Source organism: Pongo pygmaeus, chromosome 10 (assembly GCF_028885625.2).
Source record: "Pongo pygmaeus isolate AG05252 chromosome 10, NHGRI_mPonPyg2-v2.0_pri, whole genome shotgun sequence".
Classification (NCBI taxonomy): Eukaryota; Metazoa; Chordata; class Mammalia; order Primates; family Hominidae; genus Pongo; species Pongo pygmaeus.
The window spans coordinates 47817169-47838415 of NC_072383.2; the positions used below are offsets into that span (position 1 = coordinate 47817169).

The 21247-nt window shown below is 41.2% G+C and overlaps 1 protein-coding gene across 4 annotated transcripts in view; it reads right to left on the bottom strand.

The window, feature by feature from the left end:
- The window catches only part of LIMA1 (LIM domain and actin binding 1), a 111117-nt gene that overhangs the window by 18242 nt on the left and 71628 nt on the right, over window positions 1-21247 (bottom strand). For all 4 annotated transcript variants that reach the window (XM_063646925.1, XM_054445583.2, XM_063646927.1 and 1 more), the window contains 4 exons: window positions 11907-11991; window positions 10481-10629; window positions 6689-6796; window positions 1724-1781 (listed from right to left, as the gene is read on the bottom strand). In XM_063646925.1, the coding sequence (XP_063502995.1) occupies window positions 1724-1781; window positions 6689-6796; window positions 10481-10629; window positions 11907-11991 (400 nt within the window). The remainder of the gene's footprint in view (window positions 1-1723; window positions 1782-6688; window positions 6797-10480; window positions 10630-11906; window positions 11992-21247) is intronic.

Below are 21247 nucleotides of genomic sequence, written 5' to 3' on the forward strand. Positions count from 1 at the left end.
GCCTCCCGAGTAGCTGGGACTACAGGCACCCACCACCACACCCGGCTAACTTTTTGTGTTTTTAAGAGAGATGGGGTTTCACCATGTTGACCAGGCTGGTCTTGAACTCCTGACCTCAGGTGATCCACCCGCCTTGGCCTCCCAAAGTGCTGGGATTACAGGCGTGAGCCACCGTGCCTGGCCAGCAACATATATATATATTTTGTTTTGAGTTGGAGTCTCGCTCTATAGCCCAGGCTGGAGTGCAATGGTGCGATCTTGGCTCACTGCAACCTCCACCTCTTGGGTTCAAGCAATTCTCCTGCCTCAGTGTCCTGAGTAGCTGGGATTACAGGCGCCCACCACCACGCCTGGCTAATTTTTATATTTTTAGTACAGCTGGGGTTTCACCATATTGGCCAGGCTGGTCTTGAATTCCTGACCTCAAGTGATCCACCCACCTAGGCCTCCCAAAGTGCTGGGATTACAGGTGTGAGCCACTGCGCCTGGCCCAGCAACATATATTTTTAAATGGGCCGGGCACAGTGGCTCACGCCCGTAATCTCAACACTTTGAGAGGCTGCGGTGGTAGGATTGCTTGAGACCAGGAGTTGGAGACCAACCTAGGCAACAAAGTGAGACCTTTTCTCTACAAAAATATTTAAAAATTAGCTGAGTACGGCCAGGCACGGTGGCTTACGCCTGTAATCCTAGCACTTTGTGAGGCCGAGGCGGGTGGATTGCCTGAGCTCAGGAGTTCAAGACCAGCCTGGGCTACATGGTGAAACCCTGTCTCTACTAAAATACAAAAAATTAGCCAGGGATGGTGGTGTGTGCCTGTAATCCCAGCTACTCAGGAAGCTGAGACAGGAGAATCGCTTGAACCTGGGAGGGGGAGGTTACAGTGAGCCGAGATTGCGCCACTGCACTCCAACCTGGGTGACAGAGTGAGACTCCCTCAAAGAAAATTAGCTGGGTATGGTGGTGTGTGCCTGTAGTCCTAGCTATTTGGGAGGCTGAGGTGGGAGGACTGCTTGAGCCCAGGAGTTTGAGGCTGCAGTGAGCTACGATCACACCACTGCACTCCAGCCTGGGCAACAGAATGAGACTCTGTCTCTAAAAAATGAAAATAAAAAGTTATACTGAAAATCAGAATCAAAAGTGGACATAGTCAAGTAAAAAATAAAACAAAACATTTTTGTCTTTGGGAAAAGGGAGGCTCAAAATGACTCCAAAATAGGATGAAAGGTGACAAAATTCACTGTCAGCAGGAAAATCCCTAGAACCTGGCTAGGAGGTTGACTATAATATACATTTAGATAAACAGGGAAAAAATATGTATCTTTAACAGATTATTCAAATACTTATTCACTAAAGAATAGGTATTTATGAATAACATTATAAATGAATAAAATCCGTATTGGCCAAACTTCTGTTAAAATGAAACTTCAAAATTAGTTTATATAGCTTTAACTCTGAAAGGGGTTGGTGCAAAAAGTAGGATAAATTCAATGAGAAAAGCATTACAAATATTCAGTTTGTCCCAAGTTAACTATATTTAATTGAATTTAACTTCTCCCTAAGCCATGAAGTGTGTAAAGGATATTCAAGCATCAGCCCCTAAATGCAAGTGGAGGATTTAGTATGTTATTTTCTCAGCACTGACAGTAATGGGAACACCCCTGAACCAAATACAGATAGAAAACAAGAACCTCATCCTCCAGATCTAAGAAAGAATGCTTACGGGAGTCATCTTCAGCAGGGGTGGAACGGACTGCCAGGCTATTCTCATTTGTAGAAATCTACAAAAAAAAAAAAAAAAAAGGTGGGGGGATTAAGAGTCATATTAAAAATAAAAGAGCAAACTGCTGTTAATGCCATAAAAACCTGCTGACTCCAGTCAGTCACTGGCTGCCTGGGGGAAATAACGGGCACCAGAACAGCTGAGCATTTGAACAAGAGGCAGCAAAATGTCTTTTATGAGGATATTAACATGCCTCTCAATTACAGAGTAACCCGAGAAACAGACTGCACTCAACTGCCAAAAGTGTGCATCATCTCCCTTTATAAAACAACTTCTAAACCATATTTTTCTGCTCTCAAAAAACAAAGCAAAACAAAGCCCTCTATCAAGGAGAGCAAAGCTCCTCACCATATAACCATAACCCACTCCAAGGAAAGATAAAGTATTTAAATATAGGAACTATTCTTATTTTTTAATTTTCCTAATTCTTATTTCCCAACCAACTACATCCTGCTGAAATGAGCTTGCCTATATAGAACACCTTTTGATAGTTATAAAACAAATTTACCTAAAACTAACCTCAGTATTATCTTTGAGGACAGTTTCCTTTTTAATCCCAGTCTCAAAATGGCAATGTTTAAAAAGATGGCAGATCTTAAGTATAGGTGTATATATCATTTTCTCAAAAGCCACCAAATTTAAATAAAAGAACTCTCTATTAGAGCTCTCCCTCCTTTCTACTGGCCCCCACGCCTTCCTGGTATCTTATTCCACATCCAAAATCATGAAGAGTCAACAGGTGACCCAATGTGCACTCTTGACATAATTTCCTTTTATTCAGATGCCATGGATTTTATGGGCAATGCTGAGTGTTTATATCAGGATGTCTGACAAATTGAATAGATTTACAACGAAGATTAAGTTGCTGGCTGACTGCGTCTGAATTTCAGCGTGGTTATTTTTTCCACTACTTTCTTCATTACAGGAATTCTGATATGGCATAAAATAAACCGGTATAATTACAGCCAGCATTTACTGGGTGTTTACTATGTGCCAGGTATTCAACTAATCGCCTTACAAATGCGCTATTTTATCTAATGATATGAAATAAATTTTCTGAAAGTTGTGCATGCCTACAAAAAGCTCTTCAGTTCTTGAGAATTAGTAGGTACCTCCATCCCAGGATGTTCTTCTCTCACCTTTAATTTGGTCACCTTGAACCTGTGAGGTAATCTTTGCTTTTCTTTTTTTTTTAATGGAGTCTTGCTCTGTTGCAAGGCTGGAATCCAATGGTGCGATCTCAGCTCACTGCAACCTCTGCCTCCTGGGTTTAAGTGATTCTCCTGCCTCAGCCTCCCGAGTAGCTGGGATTACAGGTGCCCATCACCACACCCGGCTAATTTTTGTATTTTTAGTAGAGCAGGGTTTCACCATGTTGGCCAGGATGGTCTCAGACTCCTGACCTCAGGTAATCTGCCCACCTTGGCCTCCCAAAGTGCTAGGATTACAGGCGTGAGCCACCTTGCCAGGCACATGTCCTTTTTTTTTTTTTTTTTAACAAGTTGAAGTTCAAATAACACTTAGGTATTGGTTAACAAAAGCTAGGCAAACAGCCAAAAGGATAGCTAAGGGTCTGAAAAACATTGCGAATTTTAAGGCAGCTGAGGGTTTGTAAACCTGCAGTATGTGCTTGAAGAATATGTATCGTCTTTATCTCCCTTCTTCCCCACCCACTTCATGATTCACAGTCGCACTAATGTCCTTTTAGGCTATAATTAAAATGTTCTAATCTTCCAGTTCAGTTCAGAGTTCCAGTTTCAAATCAGCATGAAGACAATGAAGAAGGAAACATGAATTTAGATACAGGGACAATTCAAGCATTATTTCCCAAATGACTGTTTCCCAAACTACGCTCGCGGGATAAAGATGGGGATATTTCAACGCTGGGAATATTTTTCTCTTAAAATTTCTTTCTTTTTTTCTTTTTCTTTTTTTTTTCACAGTACATAAGAAAAACTTCAAAAATATTTAGTCAGTTATTCTTAAGAAATAATCTCCCATTTAAAAGATGAGAAAACAAGACAGTTTAACAAGATAACTCACTTAATACATGGCATGTGCCTCATGGGCTAATGCCTGAGTCCACTGCTGCAAGGATGTTTGCAATTTATGGGGGATTATATGACCATGTAACACATGACTGCCAAGTATTTTGTCTTGTTATTCCAACATACATTTGTGATGTTTTTATAAAATAAACTATTCTAATATTTTTTTCTGTTCTGGTCTTTGAATCAAATTTTGTAGCCATCAGTTTGAGACCATTTTTCTGTGGGTCTGCTTTGATCCAATAGTATAGTGTATCTCATGAGTTCCTGTTAGTATTCTGACAATATACTATCCTACTTTGTAAAGTCTGTTGTAGTCAAATAAGTTTGAGACAGGGTGCAGTGGTTCACACCTGTACTTCCAGCACTTTGGGAGGCTGAGGCTGAGGGGATCGCTTGAAGCCAGAAGTTTGAGACCATTCTGAGAATTATAGCGAGACCCTGTCTCCACAAAAAATAAAGATAAAAATAAATTAGCCAGATGTGGTGGTGCACACCTATAGTCCCAGCCACTTGGGAGGCTGAGGCAGGAAGATCACTTGAGCCCAAGAGTTGGAGGCTACAGTGAGCTATGATCACACTACTACACTCCAGCGTGGGTGACAGAGCAAGAACTCGTCTCTAAAAAAACTTAAAAAATACAAATTCCAACTAAGCTTGAGAACTGTTGCTCTTAATCCATTTAATGATCTCCATGTCTTTTGGAAGAATGGCGTCAAGGGTGTCAATACGTGTAACAGAAACAATGGCTTTTTTCCTAAGGTTAAATCACTGTAATAGATTTGAAAACCCTTTCTCCTCATCTCATTTAACATTCGATTATCATATTGACTGAAAGACTAAAAGAATTGGGCAATGGGCAATGGTAGAGAACATGATAATTCCCCTGACATAAATATTGTTACTTATTTCAATTAAGCCATTCATCTAATGATTAATACATAACACACAAATATGATTTGCTTAAAATCTTTCAGTGGCTTTCCCCTGCTGCACCACTACATCCAAACCCTTAAGGGTGACATAAAGACTTTCCAGGACTTACCCTAGCCCTCTCCTTCCACCTGTCTCTCACTGCTGCCTATATGTACCTCATGCTCCAGCCAAGTCAGGAAACCTGTAATTCTCGCCAAGCACGGTGGCTCACAGCTGTAATCCCTCACTTTGGGAGGCCAAGGCGGGTGGATCACGTGAGGTCAGGAGTTCAAGACCAGCCTGGCCAACATGGTGAAACCCCATCTCTACTAAAAATACAAAAAATTAGCCAGGCATGGTGGCACGTGCCCGGAATCACAGTTACTCGGGAGGCTGAGGCAGGAGAATTGCTTGAACCTGGGAGGCGGAGGTTGTAGTGAGCTGAGATCATGCCACTGCACTCCAGCCTGGGTGACAGAGCGAGACTCCATCTCCAAACAAACAAACAATCCCTGTAATTCCTCAGTAAGCCATCATCTCTGGTTTCCAAATCTCTGTTGTATCTGCCTGGAATACCCTTCTATTTCTAACTCAACCTTCCCTTCACTCACTTGGCCTACTTCCACACGTTCTTCAAGACTCAGCTCAGACATCACCTTCTCGAGGAAGTCAGGTTAAATGTCTTTACTCTGAGCTTCTGTGGTCCTGTATACCCCTCTCACAGCCCCACAGCACCTATCATACATTTTTATGATAACTGACCTCTTATTAATCTCTCCTCTACTCTGTTTTCTTGCACATAAAGACCACATAGAATGGTTTGTCAATAAGTTTTTAAGCTTATTATTTCCTATGCTTACTTAGCATTGAGACTGCCTTTCAAAATAATGAGTGAAAGAGTAAGATTTTCTTGCACAAAATGTGTTAAATGTATACTTAAATTAAGAATATACGAGTATCTGAAGATAATCTCTAATCAAATATATTTTTATTTTATTTTTGTAAATTATTCTTCCCAGGAGCATGGAATCAAGTTGCCCTGAATCTATGCTCTTCCAAATAGATTTTTTTTTTTTTTGAGATGGAGTTTCGCTCTTGTTGCTTAGGCTGGAGTGCAGTGGTGTGACCTCCACTGCAACCTTCGCCTCCTGGGTTCAAGCGATTCAACTGTCTCAGCTTCCTGAGTATCTGGGATTACAGGCATGCACCACCATGCCCGGCTAATTTTTTGTATTTTTAGTAGAGATGGGGTTTCTCCATGTTGGTCAGGCTTGTCTCAAACTCTCGACCTCAGATGATCTACCTGCCTTGGCCTCTCAAAGTGCTGGGATTACAGGCGTGAGCCACCACACTCGGCCTGAATAGATTTTTATTTTATTTATTTATTTCTGAGACAGAGTCTTGCTCTGTCGCCCAGGCTGGAGTGCAGTGCACTCAGCTCGCTGCAACCTCCACCTCCTGGGTTCAAGCGATTCTCCTGCCACAGCCTCCTGAGTAGCTGGGATTACAGGCATGCACCCCCACACCCGGCTACTTTTTATATTTTTAGTAGAGATGGGGTTTCACCCTGTGGGCTAGGCTGGTCTCGAACTCCTGACCTCAGGTGATCCACCTGCTTCACCCTCCCAAAGTGCTGAGATTACAGGGTGAGCCACTGTGCCCAGCCTCCAAATAGATTTTAAAAAATCACTTCAGCTCTTTGCCTTCTGAGCATCTGCTGAGCAAAATAATTTTCCAATGAAGGCTCATTATTTGGTCAGCTATAAGTTGCAGAGCTACTCAACTGAAATTATGTGACCTGCAAAAACGGCAATCTGTCCTGGCAGCTGTTACCAAATTCCCAGACACTCTACAGCCTAGAGTTAGAGTTGTTTCTAATTTCAAGCATCTAATTTAGAACACATGCTTCCTTGGCAACTGGACATCAGACTTTTCAACCTACCTTTTCCCCTTCCTGATGGGTGATGCAGACCTCAGGACCTGGGGGCACATTCTCCTTTTGCTCCATTTTATGAATTTTGATTTCGCCACCACTGGCTTTCAACTCATTCTACAAAATAAAAATAACTGTAAAAAATTTTTTAAAGTCCCATCATTCTATTCTCTTCATAGCACATCTATTAGATAAACTTGGAATGTTAAAAAATTCTTCTAAGAAGCCTCGGGTCAAATCAACCCCCTAACTCTCACGAGCAAAACTCATTGACTAGTGAAATGACAAAAGCAGCTTTGTGGACACATACCTCAGAGTTAAATATCTGTATGCTAGTGTAAAACTGGATTGCTCATTAGAATACAGACACATCAACACAGGCACACAGAACACCCCGAGCATACAACATTCTTGTGATTCACTCTTCTAGCAGCAGAGCTTGTGGTAATGCAAAGCTTGTGAGTTTTATCAGAAAAGACCATTCTGGAGCAGGGGAAAGGAGATGCCAAGTGCCAATAATAGAAAATATACTGACCATACATATATAAATGCCCGGCCTGGAAAGAGAGACAGGGATGATGTATACATATAAAAACTGAAATTATATTTAATGATACCATAAAGCAACCTTTTTGGTGGGACTTTCAAAAGCATGTTTTTCCATATACAATTCATATATTGTACTAAAGACATAATTTATTTTAATTCTCATAACATAGCCTCAACATAAAAGAACATGCATTTTATTGTCATAAGGAATAAGCATAATTGCATTTTTTTCCTTGCAAAGGACACTGGGGCGAATATTACAATTAACTCATCTATTACATCTAAAATCAACATAGAACCTGTGTGCAGTGGCTCACGCCTGTAATCCCAGCACTTTGGGAGGCCGAGGCGGGTGGATCGCCTGAGGTCAGGAGTTCAAGACCAGCCTGGCGAACATGGTGAAATCCTGTCTCTACTAAAAATACAAAAAATTAGCCAGGTGTGGTGGCGCATATTTGTAATCCCAGTTACTTGGGAGGTTGAGGCAGGAGAATTGCTTGAATCCAGGAGGCAGAGGTTGCAGTGAGCCGAGATCATGCCACTGCACTCCAGCCTGGGGAACAAGAGTGAAACTCCATCTCAAAATAAAAAATAAAATAAAATAAAATAAACATAGGTCGATGACTATAGACATTTCCCACCATTAGTCTGCTAGTAATGTAGTAATCTAGTATTTTTGTGTTCTCTGTGAATCTTTAGGCATGGGAGGAAACAATTTATGGCCATCTGGTCAATGAAAGGAATGTGAGTACGACTTAGTCACCTAGGGATGGTATTCTAGATTACAGCCCACAGCTCTGGAGGTGCATCTGTGAGGAGGAGCTGGCAGCTAGCACTGCAGAACATTATATAGCCCAACAACTCATTCCTGACCCCATCTCAAAGCCCAACCTCCAGAACTGCTGGCAGAGAGTATGTATGTGCCTTGTTACAACCATATTCTGTAAGGGGCCTGGGAAATTCTCTGGGGATGAGACAAAATGTACTTTTTGCAACAATTCCCGAAGACTTTTCAACTCTTAAAATCTCCAGAGCAGGAGAACGGTAATGCAGAAATGGTTAGGAGTTAAAAAAAAAAGTTACTCAACAGGTTTCCCCACACAGGGAGTCACCTGGTGGGAATGTTTACAGCAGGAGGGCACCGAGAAGCAGTAAAATCTGGTAACAAGAGGAAGTTCAGCTTCACAGATCCCAATTTGCTGTATCTCCTGACCTGCCTTCTAAGGGAAGTCTAAATTTGCTCGCTTTTCACATTCACAGTGCATAATCAGCCTGTGATACTCCACTTTGCTAAATGATTTACACACATCATCTCTTCTTAAAACATAAAGTTGTTAAAATTACAGTTAAAAAACCAAGATGAAATTATTCATTGCCCAGAGAATTAGTTGACCAAATATTATTAGAGAATGTATACTTAATAATGTGGGGAAGAGAAGGCTTAACTCCCAGAATACTCATTATGGTTTCCAATATGCACCAATTTCAATCTCCCTAAGAACAAATAAAATTCAATACTGTTCTTTTTGATTTTGTTAGACAATTAGGACATCAAGAGATTAATGGTTTGTAATTTGAAATCTTAGAACAAATGCTTGAAGGATACAAAAATATGTGTGTGTATATTTGTATCTATGTGTGTGTATACATATATATGTGAATAAATGGCATTTGAAAGGTAACTTTTTTTTTTTTTTTGAGATGGAATCTCACCCTGTCACTCAGGCGGGAGTGCGATCCCAGCTCACTGTAACCTCCATCTCCTAGGTTCAAGTGATTCTCCTGCCTCAGCCTCCCTAGTAGCTGGGATTACAGGTGTGTGCCACTACACCTGGCTAATTTTTTTTTTTGTATTTTTAGTAGAGACGGGATTTCACCATGTTGGCCAGGCTGGTTCTGAACTCCTGACTTCAAATGATCCACCCGCCTCAGGCTCCCAAAGTGTTGGGATTACGGTGTGAGCTCCTGCGCCTGGCTATAAGGTAACTTCAATTAAGCAGTTCCATAGTGTCAGCTTACCTGTTAAGCACAGGACAATGTAAAGGGGAAGGACCCTCCATTGCATTTTGAATATCAAATTTTTTTTTTTTTTTCTGGAGATGGAGTCTTGCTCTGTCGCCCAGGCTGGAGTGTAGTGGCGCAATCTTGCCGCACTGCAAACTCTGCCTCCTGGGTTCCAGCGATTCTCCTGCCTCAGCCTCCCAAGTAGCTGGGATTACAGGTGCCTGCCACCATGCTGGCTAATTTTTGTATGTTTAGTAGAGATGGGGTTTCACCATGTTAGCCAAGCTGGTCTCGAACTCCTCAGGCAATCTGCCCACCTTGGCCTCCCAAAGTGCTGGGATTACAGGCGTGAGCCACCACACCCAGCTGAATATCAAAATTTTCATGCTTACTGAGCACGTCACCTTCTTGTGATTTCTCCCTTTTTCTTATCTACTATTCTACTTCTTTAGGAAAACAGTACATCGTAAGGGTTAAAGATTAAGTAGACGATCTACTGTATGACTCCTTCATATGAAATTTCCAAAATAGGCAGATACATAAAGACAGGAAGTAGATAAGTGGTTGCCAGGGGATGAGAGCAGGGGAAGTTGAGAGTGACTACACAGGTATGAAGTTTCTTTTTAGGGTGATGGAAAGGTTCTGAAATTAAACAGTGGTAATGGTTGTACAACCTTGTGAATATGCTAAATATCACAAGATTGTATACTTTAAAATGGTGATTTTATATTATGTGAGTTATATCTCAGTAAAAAATCACAAAAAAAACCCTCATTAATGAACACAGCTGATATTTCTCTCCAGTCTTCTTCTTTCTTCCCTCAAAAGCCAAAATAAGCTCTCCAGTCTTCTTCCTTCTTCCCTCAACAACCAAGATAAAATAAGAGTTATATTAAATAAGAGTTATATTAAAACTACAATAAGAGTTATATTAAAACTACAACAAGAGTTATATTTAACAACAACACAAAGACTAAGTAGAAGAGCCAGGGAAACTCTCAATGATACTCACTGGTAACATCACAAAAAAAGTGAGTGGGGTGGGAACCAGGACTAAGAAAGCAAAGTCAGGATTAGACCATGGTAAGAACTGCAAATCCAGCGAGGGTAGGGTTCATGTGAAAACAGAACAGCTAGGGGACCAGAGCTCAGATATAAGGGTCCGGTGACATTTCCTAATTCCAGTACTCAGTGACCATCTGCTGGATGATGGAATGAATGAATGAGTGAATGATGCAGAACACATACTGTATAGTTGGTTGAGCTGCTTTGTTTGGATACAGCTGCCTGGTACTTGGCCATTCGATCCTTTATAGAGGTTTCTGAGAGGCGTGGAAGTTCCAGATTTCGCCTACTCTCATTTTTCTCCGAGTCAAACGTAGAAGATGGCAATTGACCTGGAAGCATCCAAATAACATGTTTTATTTCTGAGATGGGGTCTCACTCTATCACCCAGGCTGAAGTGCAGTGGCACGATCATAGCTCACTGCAGCCTCGAACTCCTGAGCTCAAGATATCCTCCTGCCTCAGCCTCCCAAAGCGCTGGAATTATAGGTATAAACCACTGTGACTGGCCAACATGTTTTATTAGAAGATAAAAGTGATTCAAATAATTTCAAAATTCTAAATTTTGGGTTATTGTTATCTAATGGCCAATATCTTCTATTAAAAGCACGAAGAAGAAAATCAGGAATATAATTGTCATTTATAAAGTAATATTCACTCACTTTCTTAGCATTAAAAGAACCTTACCATAATTGAGCATTGCATATTTTATTTATTTTTTGAGACAAGGTCTCACTCTGTCACCCAGGCTAGAGTATGGGGCAGTGGCATGATCATAGCTCACTGCAGCTTTGAAGTCTTGGGCTCAAATGATCCAACCACCTCAGTTTCCCAAGTAGCAGTGACTTCAAGGATGCACCACCACGCTGGGCTTTTTTTTTTTTTTTTTTCTGTAGAGATAGGTCTATGTTGCCCAGGCTGGTCTCAAACTCCTGGATTTAAGTGGTCCTCCTGTCTCAGCCTCCCTAAGTGCTGAGATTACAGGTCGGAGCCACCATGCCTGGGCCCATATTTTAAAATTCTGCCTAATTTAACATGAAAAAGAGATCTCAATGCTTTTTAATTTGCATCTCTTTGATGACTAGGTAGCTGATGCTTCTCCTGTTTTTACTAATTTTTTCTTTTGTGAAGTGCCTGTATATGTCCCCTTTAAAACATAATTCCACTCTCAAAGTGTTATGTTATCACTGGTAATACAGGGTAACCAAACCTGATAGGGGACACAGCCCATCTACTGAAGCCCTCAAACCCCAGATGACTGGAGCCAAAACTGATCGTAGCACTTTACTTATAGCTCCTCAAAGCACCCTTTGGTTACCATAGGTTACCACTAACAAGGGTGGATTAAAAATATAAAAAAAGCGGCCGGGCATGACAGCTTATGCCTGTAATCCCAGCACTTTGGGAGCATGTCACCTTCCATCTCAAAAAAAAAAAAAAAGCTATTTCTTGAGAGCAATGAGATTTGAGAATGGCTTGCATCTAATATGCAGACTTCCTTTTAATTTGTGCCACTCTTCCTTTAAAAGCATTGGCTTCGAGTCCAAAAGATGTTACTACTAGTGAGTACTTCCTAAAGGACCTCATACACATGGAACTCTCTGCTTACCTGGGCCTATTTCCAGGTCATCTAGAGAATAGCTGTTTTCAGAGTTCTTCCTTCCACTTGCACTTCGGCTTTGGGCCCGGAGAATCTGGAAAACGAAACCCAACGATAAGTTTTGCAGAAACAATGGGAAATCTTGATGCAAGGTTCAACTTGCAAACCTTCTTTATAAATAAAATCCAGATTTGATTTTATATTTTATATTCCATAGAATTTTTTTTAAAGTTACAAATATCAAGCACTACATATTCACAGGTGCCCAGGGAAAAATAAGTAACCCTATATAGGTAATATTCTCTGCTAAAGATGGCTTTCTAACCAGCAAGCTTCGTAACACTTATTGGAGGGGAATCCTCACATACCAGATGACAATGACATGTCCTTCCAAACTGCCAAGTGCTGATGCAGAATCTGCTGTTTCCTTCCTCCATCTCATGTTATTTCTGCTATTGCTGCCTTAGTTCATGTCTTCATCATCTTTCCCTTGGACTACTGCATTATACCTCTTTAACTGGTTCTTCATTATCTTCCAATCCAGTCTCTATGATGCTGCCATTATCCCCAATAATACAAAGTAATTATCCAAAAATACAAATCTATTTTACCCTCCTTTTCAAAATTCTTTCAGAATTCCTACTCACTCCTGAAATTAAACCCAAAGTGCTTAGTAAGTCACAGAAGTCCTGTTCTAGATCTGGTCCTTACCGAGCCAGCCTCCTTTGTCCTTCTATTGCCTTACAAATGCCTGTTCCTTCAAAGACTCAGTGTAAGCACTATGAAGTCTGCGTACCTTGCCAACATAAATTTAGGTAATCTTTCCTCTGTTCTCAAGGTACCTGGTCAAACTGTTGGGTGACTGTCCCTCCACTGCACTGTAAGCTCACTGAGGGCAGAGACCATGCCTTTTTGTCCATATATTTCCAGGACTTACAGAAAAGTGGATGAAACAGATTTTTTTTTTTTTTTTGAGACAGAGTCTCACTCCGTCACCCAGGCTGGAGTATAGTGATGTGATCTTGGCTTACTGCAGCCTCCGTCTCCCAGGTTCAAGTGATTCTCCTGCCTCAGCCTCCAGAGTAGCTGGAATTACAGGCGCCTGCCACCACGCTCGGCTAATTTTTATATTTTTAGTAGAGACAGAGTTTCACCATGTTGGCCAGGCTGGTCTCGAACTCCTGACCTCAGGTGATCCGCCCACCTCGGCCTCCCAAATTGCTGTGATTACAAGCTTGAGCCACTGCGCCTGGCCAACAAAGATTTTTTTAATAAAGTGTTTTGTGATTCCATTAAATTACTACATTTATCTCTCTCATATCTAGGGTAGATCTTTAATGAAAGTTACAAATTATAATTTTTAAGACTGTAGTGTCAAAGAATATTCCCAGACATAGTACACAGGGAGTATGTCATGTTTATTCAGCTTATAATGAGAGCCTTACATCAGATCCTATCATTCAAATCTCAGTTTATTTCCAGACAACTTGAGGTCAAAAAAGATATCTGAAATCCAGTACGACAAGAGATAAGAATAAAACACTTAGCACCCTTTTGAGTTTAACATTAGTAAATAGTTACTAAATCTTTAAGTTCAATGGACTAAGCAACATTACTGTAAAGTTTGAGAAAGTGAGGCTGGGCATGGTGGCTCACACCTGTAAACCCAGCATTTTGGGAGACCAAGGCGGGCAGATTGCTTGAGCTCAGGAATTTGAGACCAGCCTGGGCAACATGGTGAGACCCTGTCTCTACTAAAAATACAAAAAATTAGCCAGGTGTGGTGACATGCACCTATGGTCCCAGCTACTTGGGAGGCTGAGGTGGGAGGATTGCTTGAACCAGGGGGGCAGAGGTTGCAGGGAGCAGAGATCGCTTCACTGCACTCCAGCCTGAGCAACAGAGTGAGACCCTGTCTCAAAAAAAAAAAAACGAAAGTGAACTATCAATCACTTTTACATATTTTTTATACCCTCTCCTTGGAGACAGAAAACATACCACATCAGAAATCAGAGCCAACGATTGGTCTGTTTATACCACACCAATAAGAATAGTTTCTTTCAAATTCAATATACATTTAATATATCTCCCAAGGCCAGGCACAGTGGCTCAAGCTTGTAATCCTAGCACTTTGGGAGGCTGAGACAGGTGGATCACTTGACCCCAGGAGTTTGAGACCAGCTTGGGCAACACGGCAAAACCTCATCTCTACAAAAAAGATACAAAAGTTAGGCTGGGCATGGTGGCTCACGCCTGTAATCCCAGCACTTTGGGAGGCTGAGGCAGAAGGATCACGAGGTCAGGAGTTCGAGACCAGCCTGACCAACATGGTGAAACCCTGTCTCTACTAAAAATACAAAAAAATTAGCCAGGCGTGGTGGCCCGAACCTGTAATCCCAGCTACTTAGGAGGCTGAAGCAGGAGAATCGCTTGAACCCAGGAGGCAGAGATTGCAGTGAGCCAAGATCAGGCCACTGCACTCCAGCCTGGGTGACAAAGCAAGACTCCGTCTCAAAAAAAACCAAAAGTTAGCTGGGCATTATGGCACGCACCTGTAGTCCCAGCTACTCAGAAGGCTGCAGCAGGAAAGTTGCTTGAGCCTGGGAGGCGGATGTTGCAGTGAGCAAAGATCATGCCACTGCACTCCAGCTTGGGCAATAGAGTGTGATCCTATCTCAAAAGAAATAATAAAAATAAAAATATATTATATACATATTACATATATGTGTGTGTGTGTGTGTATAATTTGTCTCCTTGCTGGGTGTGGTGGTTCATGCCTGTAATCCCAACACTTTGGGAGGCTGAGCCAGGAGGATCCTTTGAGTCTAGGAGTTCAAAACTAGCCTGGGTAACACAGGAAGACTCCATCTCTACAAAAAAGAATACAGTGAGCCGTGACCACACCACTGCATTCCAGCCTGGGTGATGAGTAAGACCCTGCTCAAAAAGTAATAATAATAATTTATATCCAGTCAGCTTTGCAATTTACATTGTTGATTTAAGTCTATTTTTTCTTTCTTTCTTTTTTTTTTTTTTTAAAGTAGAGACAGGGTCTCACCATGTTGCCCAGGCTGGTCTCAAACTCCTGGGCTCAAGGGATCTTGCCTCGGCCTCCCAAGGTGCTGGGATTACAGGTGTGGGCCACTGCATCTGGCCTGATTGGGTCTATTTTTAATAAAAACTAACACAAGCTGGAACAACACTATCCGTGCTATATCACACACAGGTCAGGCATACTTTCATGAATTATTAGACATCCATATGACTCACACAGCTCAACATACTCTTGCTCTAGGAGCAGCCGCTATCTGAAAATGAAGTGGCTGGGCGCGGTGGCTCACACCTGTAATCCCAGCACTTTGGGAGGCCAAGGTGGGTGGATCTCTTGAGGTCAAGAGTTCAAGGCCAGCCTGGCCAACATTGTGAAACCCTGTCTCTACTAAATATACAAAAATTAGCTGGGGTGGTGGTGCGCACCTGTAATCTCAGCTACTCAGGAGGCTGAGGTTGAGAATCACTTGAACTTGGGAGATGGAGGTTGCAGTGAGCAGAAATTGTGCCACTGCTCTCCAGGCTAGGTGACAGAGTGAGACTCCATCTCAAAAAAAAAAAAAAGAAACGAAAAGATAATGAAGATCTTGGTCAAGAGGAAAAGATATGTCTGGCAGGATATCCTCAATCCACATTTTAAATTTTTATTTATTTTGAGACAGAGTCTTACTCTGTCACCCAGGCTGGAATACAGTGGTGTGATCTCAGCTCACTGCAACCCCCACCTCCTAAGCTCACACAATTCTCCTGTCTCAGCCTCCCGAGTAGCTGGGATTACAGGCGTCTGCCACCACACCTAATTATTGGAGTTTTTGGTAGAGACGGGGTTTCACCATGTTGGTCAAGCTGGTCTGAAACTCCTGACCTCAAATGATCTGCCTGCCTTGGCCTCCCAAAGTGCTGGGATGACAGGCGTGAGCCAGCGCGCCTGGCCCACCTTTTTAATTTTGTTTTCAACATACTTCTTATTTGCTGATCATTAAAATAAAGAAAATTCCACATATTTATTCCAAATGCTGCTGCACTGGAAGATAACCACTACAAAAATTAGAATTTTCAAAACTCAAAATGGGAGAAAGCCTACTGATAAACTTCTTTTGAAAAAACAAAAGGGGCCGGGCGCAGTGGCTCACACCTGTAATCCTGGCACTTTGGGAGGCCGAGGCAGGCGGATCACTTGAGGTCAGGAGTTTGAGACCAGCCTCGCCCACATGGCGAAACCCCATCTCTACTAAAAATACAAAAATTAGCTGAGCATGGTGGCACGTGCCTGTAATCCTAGCTACTGGGGAGGCTGAGGCAGGAGAATCGCTTGAACCGGGGAGGTGGAGGTTGCAGTGGGCCAAGATCACTGCACTCCAGCCTAGGCAACAGAGCAAGACCCCATTTCCAAAAAAAAAAAAAAAAGAAAAAAAAGAAAAGAACAACCAAAAGGAAACGGGTTCTGCATTCTTAATACAGATATTTGCTTTCTGTCAAAGTTCAAGCACAATTCCAAGAATATGTGTTACATGTTACAACCTGCAGAGAGCTGTTTTCTGTCTAGTTGGAGCTATACATCCTTCTCTGTCTTGTGTGAAGTCCCTGCACTGCTCTTATTGGGAGCATAATCATTTAGAACCAGAGCACACACCTTGCCAGGGCAGAGGCTTTCTTTGGTTTTAAATGCATAAAATTTCTCATCTTTGTTAGCTTTTAATTTAAACTGCTGGGTTAAATAAAATAAGGCCCCGTTACCTTTTTTTTGAAGTCTTTTGCTCCATGGGGGTATCAAAACTCTGCATTAATTTCTTTCAAGTACTAAAAAAGTACATGAACAAAGCCATTTGGTCTCAGAGAAAAATAGGAAGAGAACTGTCTCTGAAAAATCCCTCATACAGACTGTGGCTCTGAGGAGAAATACAGCTGTGAGGTAAGATGGGTTTTCATGATATTGCAGGTTCAGTGAAGCACAGCATTACTTTCAATATATTTCACCTCTAAACCACTCGAACATTAAGAATAACAAGGCTTGGCTGGGCATGGTGGCTCATGCCTGTAATCCCAGCACTTTGGGAGGCCAAGGCAGGTGGATTACCTGAGGTCAGGAGTTCAAGACCAACCTGGCCAACCCGGTGAAACCCCATCTCTACTAAAAATACAAAAAAATTAGCCAGGCGTGGTGGTGGACACCTGTAATCCCAGCTACTTGGGAGGCTGAGGCAGGAGAATTGCTTGAATCTGGGAGGCAGAGGTTGCAGCGAGCCGAGATCACGCCATTGCACTCCAGCCTGGGCAACAAGAGTGAAACTCCGCACCTCCACCAAAAAAAAAAAAAAAAAAAAAAAGAATAACAAGGCTGGGCATGGTAGCTCACGCCTGTAATCCCAGCACTTTGGGAGGCAGAGGCAGGAGGGCTGCTTGAGGCCAGGAGTTTGAGACCAGCCTGGGAAACATGGTGAGACCCCGTCTCTGCTTTTAAAAAAAAAAAAAAATTAGCCAGGCATAGTGGTGATGCCTGCAGTCCCAGCTACTCCAGAGGCTGAAGTGGGATGATTGGTTGAGTCCAGGAAGTCAAGGCTGTAGTAACCTATGATTGTGCCACGGCACTCCAGCCTGGACGATATAACAAGGCCCTGTCTCAAAAGCAAACAAACAAACAAAAACGATCTCAAATCCATTTAAGATGAGTTTTATGATTCACATTTTCCAAGCGGTAATCTGAGGTACAGGAAGAAGGAGGGGTTTCCTCCAATATTTCTCAAGGAAGTAAAGGAACACAAAACACACACACACACACACACGAATTCTGATACCAAAATACTCTTCTGTAACAGACTTTTATCACATTTTAGCTTTTACTCAGACACTTGAGGGAGCCTTAATCATTCTAATGTCAAGGAAAGAGAATAGACAAGATACTTTTAAGACTTTCTGGAATTTCCTGAGGCCTGGCCTCACCCCACCCTGAAGTCCTCCTTCCTGTCAGCTGACAATAACTCTTGTTAGTATGAACATCCCTTAAATATTCTCTGTGAATCCATAAATCAAACGCACCAAGATGTACTAGTAAGAGGATAAAAGTTTGGGGCTTTTAGACAGTAGTCTGTAGAATTTTTTTCTGTATTTTTAAAAACAGAAATAAAGTAAGTTAGGTTCTAAATAAGTAACAAAGCAGGATTTCCTGTCTTTTCTACACCTATCTTCAGAAAAAATTATCTTTAAAAGCTGATTCTCAACACTTTAATTTACTGAGCGTCCCCTACCTCACTTAGCCACTTCCTTCAACCTTTCAACTTCAGCTTCCTTTGGACCCTGTCATCTCACCAAAGTCAAGGGCAGAGGAAGGTTGGCTTTTAGGGAAAAATGGAACTTTGCTGAACTATGCATGGAAATCGGGGTATAGATAAAACCTAGCCTTGATTTATTAAAGTATTGAGAGAAAAATTTCTTTCTTCAGGGACTCTCTTAGAGAGTTAATGTAAGTAAAATAATACACATAAAAAGAGATTTATCTCCAGGTGGTAGGATTTCTCTACATTTTTTGTATTCCCAAGCATTCTACAAATACTTTGTGTTAGTCTTAAAATTAGGAAAAGAAAAAAAAAAAGAAAGGATAACAAGTCATATCTATTAATTTAAGTAGACAAAAATGGTAAAACCAAATGCTAATGCTTTGGGGAATGTGTCCTTATATTGTACTAGTGGTGTTACAATCTTGAGGACAAGCTGAAAATATACAAGAATAAACAATAAATCATACCTTTTGATGTAAGAACAATGTTTAATGAATTATATCTTTTAAATTTAATTTTTTATTTTTTTTGAGACAAAGTCTCACTCTGTCATACCACTGCCCAGGATGGAGTGCAGTGGTATGATCTCAGCTCACTGCAACCTCTGCCTCCCAGGTTCAAGCAATTCTCTTGTCTCAGGCTTCCGAGTAGCTGGGATTTCAGGTGCATGTCACCACGCCAGGCTAATTTTTGTATTTTTAATAGAGATGGGGTTTTGCCATGTTGGCCAGGCTGGTCTCGAACTCCTGACCTCAAGTGCTGGGATTACAAGTGTGCCTTGTGCCTTGGCCTCCCAAAGTGCTGGGATTACAAGTGTGAGCCACCACGCCAGGCCCCAAACTCACAAGCTTCTAACTCGAGTGCTTTCATTCATATCTCTTGCATTCCAATGTATTTCTTCTGTTCACTGTCCTGATGCTTTTCAATTAGTTAAGCATAAAATGTGGGAAGACAGAGTTAAAGTCTTTGAGAACATAGCTGTTTTTATGTTTTCAATTTTTCCCAGTTTCCTTAGATTTCAAAGATATGTAGGGCCCATTGTTTCTATCCAATAAATAGTTATTATAATATCCATGAAGATAGTGCTATATGGTAGAAGGGGTACTACCGAATTTCAATCCTGTTCTGATATTAATTAGCCACATGCCATGGGGCATATCAATTAACTTCTCTGACCTCATCTAATCGCATCTGTAAAATTGGGATTGTAAGGTTCTAACTGACTGAGGGCAGTGAGCTGGATTAAATAACTTCTTAAACTCTCTTAAGGTTCTAGGATCTATATGTCAACAATTTTGATAGCAATTTCTCACTCATTGTAACTCACTGATGAGTTAGAATGAGTTAGAAGGCTAGAGGAAATGACTCGTAAATATATTCATCTGGATACACACCTGTGTTGTCTAATTTAGGAATGAGTCCACTAGCAGGAAGACAAAGGTAGTAATATTTGTACTGGGGGGAGATGAAGTCTTTCTAGTCCCCTTGAAGTCTAATATAGCCAACATTGCTTAAAGAATATTCCAGTCCCCTGACATTGCTTGTTGATATGTTTTACTATAATGAAACTGGTTAAAAACCAGTACATAGTTAGTGGACATGAAAGTAAGCAGAGAAGAAGAGATGAGTGGTCTCTAGCTGGCACATCAAGGACAGTCATTTAGGGCAAGGAACAGTTAAAAATATTGGAATTCTTTGACTGCATCTTTACCCTGGATCAATTATTATCTTACCACACATACACAAAGAGTTATTAAGAGTAAATAAAAAATTTATGCTGATATGTAGTCTTTACAAGAAGTGTACCACTACAGATAGATGTCAGTCAAAATAATGCTGAGGACAGCCTTATTTACATTTTTGAAATGACAAGAGAAGCTATAAACTATAGGTGAATATGCTAAATCAGCAAAAAGTTAGTTTTATCAAGATATGTGAGAAAGAATGCATTGATAGAAAAACAAAGACAATTCTTGTGTACAATTAACAATAATATGCAAAACCAATTATCCACATTTAAAGCACTAGCAATGTATCTATTGAAGATTAAATGTTAGGTCAAGGTAAAAGTCAAGATTCACTGCCAGGCAAATTAAAGATATACTCCCCTACGTTGAGATGACTGTATAGACTCCACATTGATGTTAATAGTTATTCAAATACCTTTCCTCCCCAAATTTACTTTAAAATTTTAACTTAAAACCATGCAATTTGGCTGGGCGCAGAGGCTCACACCTATAATCCCAGCATTTTGGGAGGCCAAGGCGGAGGGTTCACAAGGTCAGGAGTTCAAGACCAGCCTGACCCACATGGTGAAACCCTGTCTCTACTAAAAATACAAAAATTAGCTGGTGTGGTGGCATGCGCCTGTAATCTCAGCCACTCAGGAGGCTGAGGCAGGAGAATCGCTTGAACCCGGGAGGTGGAGGTTGCAGTGAGCTGGGATTGTGCCACTGCACTCCAGCCTGGGCGACAAAGCAAACAAACAACAAACAAACAAACAAACAAAACTATGCAATTAATAAAATTATGAACATCCTCAGAACTGTATTCTTCTTGGGATATAATTCTAAATAACTTAAGACATTCAGAAAGCAGAAGAAAAATTTTTATCTTAACATTAAGTAGATAAAGGAACACATACAATTATTAACTAAGGAAGATAAGATGTTATGAATAATTTCTGTAACAATCTGGGGATTCCCTATGGACACCTACCCATTCATCAAGAAGGCCTATATAAATTATTTCTTTGATGCAGATTACAGATTGGCTATGAATAAGTACCTGATGAACAGAGATCATCACACTTTAGCTTGGTTGCCTTACTCTCTAAAGACTCATTCTACTACATCAGCTCATATATGCTCTTATGTATGAGTGTTATGCAAAACTAAACAAAATACCAAGTGTCACTTCCAGGAACTTACAAGAAGAAAAACCACAAAGATGTTGGAACAAGTGAAGTTTTTGTTGGCATTTTGATGCTATCTATACATATCATGATCCTGGTGCTAAGAAGAA